Here is an 8,423-nt window from a genome sequence, read left to right on the forward strand (position 1 = left end):
GCGCGTACGTACCCAGCAACACGCAGAGCACATCGAGGGCCACGTACGGCAGCCGCGTCTTGTCAAACATGGTCTCGGCGCGGGCGGCAGAGGAGGCACCCGATTCACGAGACCGGGCCGGGGACTGGCGACGGCTCCTCCCAGCCGGGGCAGAGCAGCCGAGGGCTGACGGGGACCCTGCGGCGTTCTGACGGGCAGCAATGGCGCCCGCGACCCCTTCCCTCACAGCTCCCGCAACCACTCAGTCGGGGCCGAGAGGCTCGTGTGCCAGCCGCGGCGGGTCCGTTGCCTCAGGCCCTCCTCGGTCGGCCGTGGCCCGCCCCGGCCGCTCGCTGTCCAGATCCAGACGCCGTCTCCAACGGGCGGGGCGTCCGGGCTCGTGCTTTAAGGATGGGGACCGGTAGGGAGGAGGAACACGGGCTCGGCCCCTCCCGCGGGGCAGCGCGGGACCCGCCTGCGCGCGGCCTCGCGGGCTGGGGGAGCGCGGCAGAGGCGGGGCGGCCAGTGAGGGGTGACGGGGCGGGGCCGGGGAAACACCAGGCCGGGGCGCGCCAGCCAATCGGCGCCTCTGGCCCCGCCCCGCCCGACCTGCGCAGCCCGCCCCTCAAGTGGGCCGCGCGGCGGACGGGCGGAGCGTGGGGTCACCTCCCGTGTGGTGCGAGGGGTGTTGCTCAGATCCATTTTCTGCCAGTGGTCGCCCAACCTGGCCTCCGCATCCCTGGCCGCCGGTCATTGCTGACTCGGGGGGAGAACTGGACTCTCGACCCTGGCTGCCTGCCAGCTCTCCTCATGGGGATTGGGTAATAAAGAGGAACGGGGTAGTCAGTGACAAAGACTCTCTCCCTATCCAAACTTTAGCCAGGCTCCTCCGAGCCCTCTACTCGCCTGGGCCTCCATTGAGGCCTTCGAATCTGGCAGGGCAGAGCCCCGTATTAGCGTGAATTCTGCTAAGTCATCCCTGTACCCTTGGTATCTGGTTACTTTTCATATGTGATCAAATTCCTTTATACGTAAGTCCTTTAATATATAAGTCCTTGGCCTGCCTTTAATCAGGAATCCCCCTACCCTTAATGTTTTCTCTTAATTTTCCATCCACTAACCCGCTCACTCTGCTTGTCTGTTGGCTGTAATAAACTCCCAGATGTCTTTGCTGTATTCGGAGTTGAGCACAATTGCTTTCTCCTGTTGCAAGTTATGACCCCCTATTGCAATAGTTTGGAATAAAGTCTTCCTCACCACTTTAGCAAGTGTCAGAATGAGTTTTCTTTATTCCTCTCACCCCTGATTCCAGGAGGACCCTAGCAAAATTTAGTAATCTCATTTTCCTAACCTGTAAAATTGGGATGTTGATAATCCCTGCTCTGTGTTCTAGTCAAAAAGTGATAAAGCCCAGAAAAAATACACATGAAAGTGTTTTCTAAAAGCTTAAACCCTCTACAGATGTTAACCATTGGTATCTCTCCTCCTCATTCATAAGATGTGAGACAAATTGAAAACTGTTACCTAGTACTTCTGACTTTGCCTGCAAAACAGTCATAAAATGAGTGGAGAGATACTATCACCCTCAGGGAATCTGAAGATCTTGCCCCAAGTGATCCCCCAACAAGCAAAAAAATGTATTTGAAGAAGCATGTTTTTCTTTAAAAAGAATGTGAACATTGGATTTCACCTTTTGTTTGAATATCTTCTGAAAGCTTTAAACACTTTACACCTGAGAAGGATGTGCCATTGTTTATTCTCTGACTTCCCTTACTTCCAGAGTTACAGGGACCCCAAATTGCAAGGCCACAGTGAATTGAACTTACTTGTGGTATGTAAGTATTTGGCATGTGTTGATTAGGTGAATATCGTGATAGAAGTGTGTTGGTGTATAGGAGGCACGCAAGGGGACAGAGTGTTCATCTGGGAGCTCTGGAAACTTCACAGGAAGGTGAGAGTTACATTGTTCTTTCCTGTCTCTCCCACACCAACAGCCATTTTCTTAGGTGAGAAGCTAGTAAAGGAGACAGTTAATATATTAAGACATGTTTTCCCTTTGGAGGAGTTACAAATAATAGCTTTAAAAATAGATCAACAGAGAATTAATTCCCTGGCGGTCCAGTGGTTAGGACTCCATGTTTTTTTTTTTTTTTAATAATCCAATCCCATGCAATTTTATTTATTCTGGGCTCCTGCAAGAGGGGCTATTTTATTTATTTACTTTTTAAGATTTTTAGAAATTTCATGTAATGTCTGAAACATTTATATTAACATATTTCCATACAAATAACCCAAAGAAAGTTTAGTATTAGTTGTTTTTTTTGTTTGTTTGTACTGCAGGTTCTTATCAGTCATCAATTTTATACACATCAGTGTATACATGTCAATCCCAATTGCCCAATTCAGCACACCACCATCCCCACCCCACTGCGGTTTTTTCCCCCTTGGTCTCCATATGTCTGTTCTCTACATCTATATCTCAACTTCTGCCCTGCAAACCAGCTCATCTGTACCATTTTTCTAGGTTCCAAATACATGCGTTAATATATGATATTTGTTTTTCTCTTTCTGACTTACTTTACTCTGTATGACAGTCTCTAGATCCATCCACGTCTCAATAAATGACTCAATTTCGTTCCTTTTTATGGCTGAGTAATATTAGGACTCCGTGCTTTTACTGCCAAGGGTCTGGGTTTGATCCCTGGTTGAGGAACTAAGATCCCACAAGTCGATGAGCATGGCAAAAAAAAAAAAAAAAGATCAACAAAGTCCATTAAAATGCATTGTCATGCCCTGTGATTTTAAATGGGATCTGTGCTACGTGCAGATTATAAGCAGTAAGTCTTCAGTTGAGAGAATGATTAAGAAATGTCATTTTGTTTTGAGGTGGGGGGTTTTGTTAGTTTTTGGAGAGAGTGTTGTTTATTTGTTTTGGTTTATTATCATGATTGGGTTCTAGTGTGATCACTAGAATTGAGAATGAGTTAAATAACCTTGAATGATGGTGAAAATAATAAAAAGGAAACACTGATTATATAGTGACACCATTAACACCCCCTTGGGGGTAGGTACTAGTGTGTCCCTGGATAGGACATGAAACCTTAGAGATTTTCTTAAATGCCTAGCAAAGTTGTGCTGGGGTCTGTATTTTTGTCTCTGTAATACAGCCATCAAATACAAAAGCAAAAGAGTGGGCTTGGGAAGAATAGTCTCGAAGAATCTCTGAAGAAGAGAGAAACTAATTTCCTCTCTTCTTTTATTACTAAGCATTTTGAAAAGGAGACTGTAATCTACAACCTCCCTTTTAATTTCTCCTGAAATACTTGTGTAGTCTCACTTCTGTCCCTATTCCTCTACTGGCACTGTTCTTTAACATAGTGTTATCGGTACGTCTCCATCTCTCTGTTCCAATAGCGCTTACTTCTTTTTATTTTATAAAGTTTCTGCACAGTAATAAGAATAAATTCCTTTAGAGCATTTGTGTTTGTATGTGCTTATGTCCTTTCTCCCCACCTGGACTGAAGCAAGAAAGTGTTTATTATACTCAAAAAGCATTGTAAAACTAAAACAATTAAAAATGTAAGTGTCTGGTTCCCTAGTACATGTGTCTCCGCCCCCCCAAAATTTCACAATATGATATAGTCCTTTTTGTACTTATTGTCAAAGCTATTTATTACCTTACTAAAGTTTTTTATTATGTAACATTTGATACATAAATATATATATAACATATAAGTAAGTTATGAAGCATAATAATAGACAACTGGGAATCCACTACTCAACTTAATACCTAGAGCATTGTGGTATCATTGAATCTACCTGTGTGTTCAATCCCTTTCTTGTTCCCTGCCTCAGGAGAAGTAACCACTATCCTGAATTTTGTGTTTATCTTTTCCTTGCTTTGTTTTTTCAAAAACACATGACCACACGTGTATGTATTTCTGAAAATATATATTGTTTAGCCTTCTTGTATTGTATCTTTTAAAAACATTATGCCATATATGTAGTCTTCTGCCCTTGATTTTTTTCACTTATTTCTTACACCCATTCACGTTGCTGCAATCATTGCAGGTGTATCATATAAATGTATCATTCATTCTTCTGACAATGACCATCTGGGTTATTTCCATTCTTGCTATTACAAATAATGCTGCTGTGAACATTCATGTACATGTCTCCTGTGTGGAATCGCTAGCTGTGGAACTGCTGCATCATGGGGTATGCAAAAATCCAATTTCACTGGAAAACCCCAGATTGGATTGCTAAGCGGTTATACCATTTTACTCCCCCCCCCCCCCCCCCCCGCCAGTGGTAGATAAGACTCCACATTTACAGCAACACTTAATATTTTGAGATTTCTTAATTTGGGGTAATTTAATAGATATAGTCTATATTTCAACATAGTCTTAATTTGCATTTCCCTGATCACTAATGTGGTTGGGCATCTTTTCCTAAATTTATTCACCAAAAATGTTTCCTCTTCTGTCAATTGCCTACTCACATTTTTGCCTGTTTTTCTATTAGGTTGTTTATCTTATTTTTATCAAACTATAAAGTTTTTATATTCTCAGTAGCAATTCTTTGTGTTGTAAATTTTCCTTCCAATATGTGGCTTGTCATTTCACTTCCTTTATAAGCAGCTATGTGACAGAGTTATTGTAAATGTAATGTAAGCAGAAGTCTACTGGCAGATTTCTGTGAAAGTTTTTACTTTCGTGACCAAAGGAAAAGACTGGTTTCGCTTCCCTCCGCTTTCTACCTTCCTTGAACATGGACACGATATTTAGAGTTACAGCAGCCACCTTGTGATCATGAGGGAATGGTCAAGAAGAGGAACATCACTGGTCTTTTTAATCTTGAGCTACTAAAACAACCAGCAACTTGGCTACCTCCAGATTTCTTCTAATGTGAGGGAAAAAAATTGCTTAAGTCTCAAATATTCACAACTGATACAAGGCTCAAGAGTACTTTGATTACTATTTCTGAGAAATCACATATCATACTACTCTAAGAAAACCTTTTACTTGAGCTAATTTAATTGAATTTCTGGTCCTTGAAACCACAAAGCCCTGAATAAAACAACTTTTGTATCTAGAATGGATGTTGAAGAATGGTTTGAGCATAGAGGCAAAACAAGTGACATATTCTGGGGTCTTTGAGTAGGAAAGGCTGTGAAACAAGGAACTCACACTGAGGACTAGTAGAAGATAAGGTTCTAGAAGGTAGGTTATAGCACTTTGTAGCTTTAAAGTGTGGCTGGAGGTAAAAATACATCACTGAAAATACATAGCGACATGCTGAAAACAGTCATTTAAAACAAATAATCTAGTACTGAGAGGAAGTCATAATCTCTGCAGTGGGCTGTAAATTCAAGATGAATAAAACCTTATTTTGTAAACCATATTTAATTTCAAGTCCTTTTCTGCGTTTACTTCCATTTTATTATCTTCTGTGGTTCGTAAAATCTTGTTTATGGCTTCCAGCCCTCTTTCAGCTTTGTTGCAGAGTATTAAGGGGAAAGTCTTCTATTATAATTGAGCCAGTCTACAAATGTGAGGAAAGTACTTGTGAGAGTAATTCACCTCTGTAAAAGGAGGTGAATCCCTAGGGTCAGAGTTGGAGTCCTTATGGGTGGACAAACCAGTTCCACCAAGATATTCTTCCACCAAGACTCTCCTTCAGTGTCAAGCTTGGAGGGCCTTAGTTTTCTGTTTGTTTTTTTAGGAAGACAATATTTCCTTAATCGGCTTATTGTGATAATCAAATATAAAAATGTAGGTGCAATTGCCTTGCAAATGTCTGATCTAGGCAGACACACAATACATATTTTTTCAAAAACAAAGATTTCTGTGAATCCACATCTATTATTTCTGCTTCCCTAACACCCACTCAGATGCAAATTTACCATGGTTCCCTAGTCTACCAAAGAAATGGGGGTGGTCTTGCTGAGTTATTCTGGTCTCAGGTTATCACCACTTCCTTTCTCTAGGATGCTCACAAATTATTCCTTTAACCATCTCTTAAAAATAGTATATCACCAGAGGTAGAGAAGTTAATTGCCTATAAAATATCTATAGCCTTAAAGACATCATATATATTTTTCTTAAAAAAGAAATCTTGAGTCGGATTGCCATCCAGTTACTAGTCTTTAATCAGACTCCACCTTCTTCAGCTGTTTTACAAATCATACTAAAATTCTCCCTTCTCTCATCTTTTAATTTCTTTTCTGTTCACAACCCCCAGTTTGCGCTTTGTTAAACCTCATCCCTGTATTGATATAACTGGTTAACTCACCTCCTTAAAGCAAAGGGAGTAAGCCTTCTTCACCTCTGTATCCCCAGCTCCTAGAGCTGTACTTGGCCCAATGAAATCACATGCAGTTTTTTTTTGTTGTTGTTGTTAAATTGCTTGAATAAACAAATGAACAGAAAACAAAAAATAAACAACAGTCTAGGAGAGAGTCAAGCTATGCCCCCCATGCTTTCTGTTGTTATTCTAGCTTTTTCCCCCCAAATTTAAGCTTGTCTGGGGGCAGAGGTGAGGAGTAGGGTTAATTTTCCCTCCGCTATTCTTACAGGCTCATGACACCACTTTATAAGTACATTTTTGTGTCCTTGATAATGTGAGCTACAGTTGACCCTTGAACAATTTGGGGGTTAGGGGAGCTGATCCTCAGCTGAAAATCCGAGAATAACTTTACTGTTGACCCTTCGTATCCTAGGTTCAACATCCATGCATTCTACCGAATGGGGATCAGGCGGTGCTATAGTATGCATTTAGTGAAAAAAAAACGAGTATAAGGGGACCCGAGCAGTTCAAACCCTCATTGTTCAAGGGTCAACTGTACTTTAAAAGTGAATCTTTTCCTCCCTCCTTACCTTTAAAAAAAATTAATACTAGTATTTTCCCAGATATAGACAGTTTTATGGTATTTAAAAGTTCTGAAAGGTCACATGAGACAAACACCTATTCTTATGTCTAAATTAACAGTGGAGATTATCATATTAAGTGAAGTAAACCAGAGAAAGACAAATATACGATACCGCTTATATGTGGAATCTAAAAGAAAAAAGGATACAAATGAACTTATATACAAAACAGAAATAGACCCACAGGCATAGAAAACAAACTCATGGTTACCAAAGGGGAAAGGGGGAAGGGATAAACTAGGAGTTTGGGATTAACAGATACACACTACTATATATAAAATAGATAATCGGGCTTCCCTGGTGGCGCAGTGGTTGAGAGTCCGCCTGCCGATGCAGGGGACACGGGTGCGTGACCCGGTCCGGGAAGATCCCACATGCCGCGGAGCGGCTGGGCCCGTGAGCCATGGGCGCTGAGCCTGCGCGTCCGGAGCCTGTGCGCCACAACGGGAGAGGCCACAACAGTGAGAGGCCCGCGTACATAAAAAAAAAAAAAAAAAAAAGATAACCAACAAGATATATAGATAGATAGATATCACTTTGCTGTATACCCAAAACTAACACAACATTGTAAATCAACTATACTTCAATAAAAAAAAATTTAATAGTGGAAAAGAGATTATTTTCTGTAAACAACCCCAGTAATAAATATCATAAACTTAAAAAAAAGTGGATCTGTCCCCTTCTAAGTGACTGTTTTATGGAATACTCCTGATTGGACTGCAAAGGAAACTTGTCCTGCTTTTCTTCCTCATTAAGATCGGAGTCAGGAAAGCAGAACTTCCTAAACCTCGGAGCCACCTTCCCTTTCAGAGTTTCTCACATAACGAATTTCAACTTACCTTTGGATTTTTAAAACACTGCCCTTTGTAAAATCCATGGCAATGATACTCAAACTTTACACATTAGAATCATCTGGGGCATTGGTTAAATACACAAATTCTCTTCCCCATCCCCAGAGATTCTATTCTAGGATGGAACTCAAGCATTGTTTTATCATGTTTTGTTTTGTTTTGTTTTGCGGTACGCGGGCCTCTCACTGTTGTGGCCTCTCCCGCTGCGGAGCACAGGCTCCGGACGCGCAGGCTCAGCGGCCATGGCTCACAGGCCCAGCCGCTCCGCGGCATGTGGGATCTTCCCAGACCGGGGCACAAACCCGTGTCCCCTGCATTGGCAGGCAGACTCTCAACCACTGTGCCACCAGGGAAGCCCTGTTTTATCATGTTTAACAAATGCCCCAGGAGATTCTGATGCCATCAGAATTTGAAAACCTCGGGTCTAGTCAGTCCACATTTTCACTCTCCAGACAGATTTTAATAAAATAAATTACTTTCTTCAAAGTAATTGCTAGGCACTGAGACTGCAGTACAACGTAGTAATTCAACGCCTGGGCTCAGAAATCAGGCCCACTGAATACACGTGAGCAAATTACTTAAAACTTTCTATGCACCAGTTCCTTATTTGTAAGATGAGAATGATAACAACAGTACCCTCCTCATAGGTTTGTTGTGAGGATTC

At 41.8% G+C, this 8,423-nt stretch overlaps 1 protein-coding gene and 1 long non-coding RNA gene across 4 annotated transcripts in view; both read right to left on the reverse strand.

Moving 5' to 3' along the window:
* PLPP1 (phospholipid phosphatase 1) overlaps positions 1-475 on the reverse strand; it is a 120,205-nt gene extending 119,730 nt beyond the window's left edge. Inside the window, exon 1 of one of the 3 annotated variants that reach the window (XM_073802123.1) lies at positions 13-475. In XM_073802123.1, coding sequence (XP_073658224.1) covers positions 13-70 — 58 coding nt within the window. In that variant the 5' untranslated portion in view covers positions 71-475. The remainder of the gene's footprint in view (positions 1-12) is intronic. The other 2 variants (XM_019930040.3, XM_019930041.3) reach the window with 2 other exon arrangements.
* Positions 476-1,067: 592 nt separating this feature from the next.
* LOC141278275 (uncharacterized) lies at positions 1,068-7,830 on the reverse strand. The gene is made up of 3 exons (XR_012330677.1): positions 6,274-7,830; positions 2,557-2,692; positions 1,068-1,993 (listed from the first exon to the last, which is right to left on the reverse strand). It is a non-coding gene; the product is annotated as an uncharacterized lncRNA (long non-coding RNA).
* Between the last annotated feature and the right edge of the window lie 593 nt (positions 7,831-8,423).

This window comes from Tursiops truncatus, chromosome 3, assembly GCF_011762595.2.
Source record: "Tursiops truncatus isolate mTurTru1 chromosome 3, mTurTru1.mat.Y, whole genome shotgun sequence".
Classification (NCBI taxonomy): domain Eukaryota; kingdom Metazoa; phylum Chordata; class Mammalia; order Artiodactyla; family Delphinidae; genus Tursiops; species Tursiops truncatus.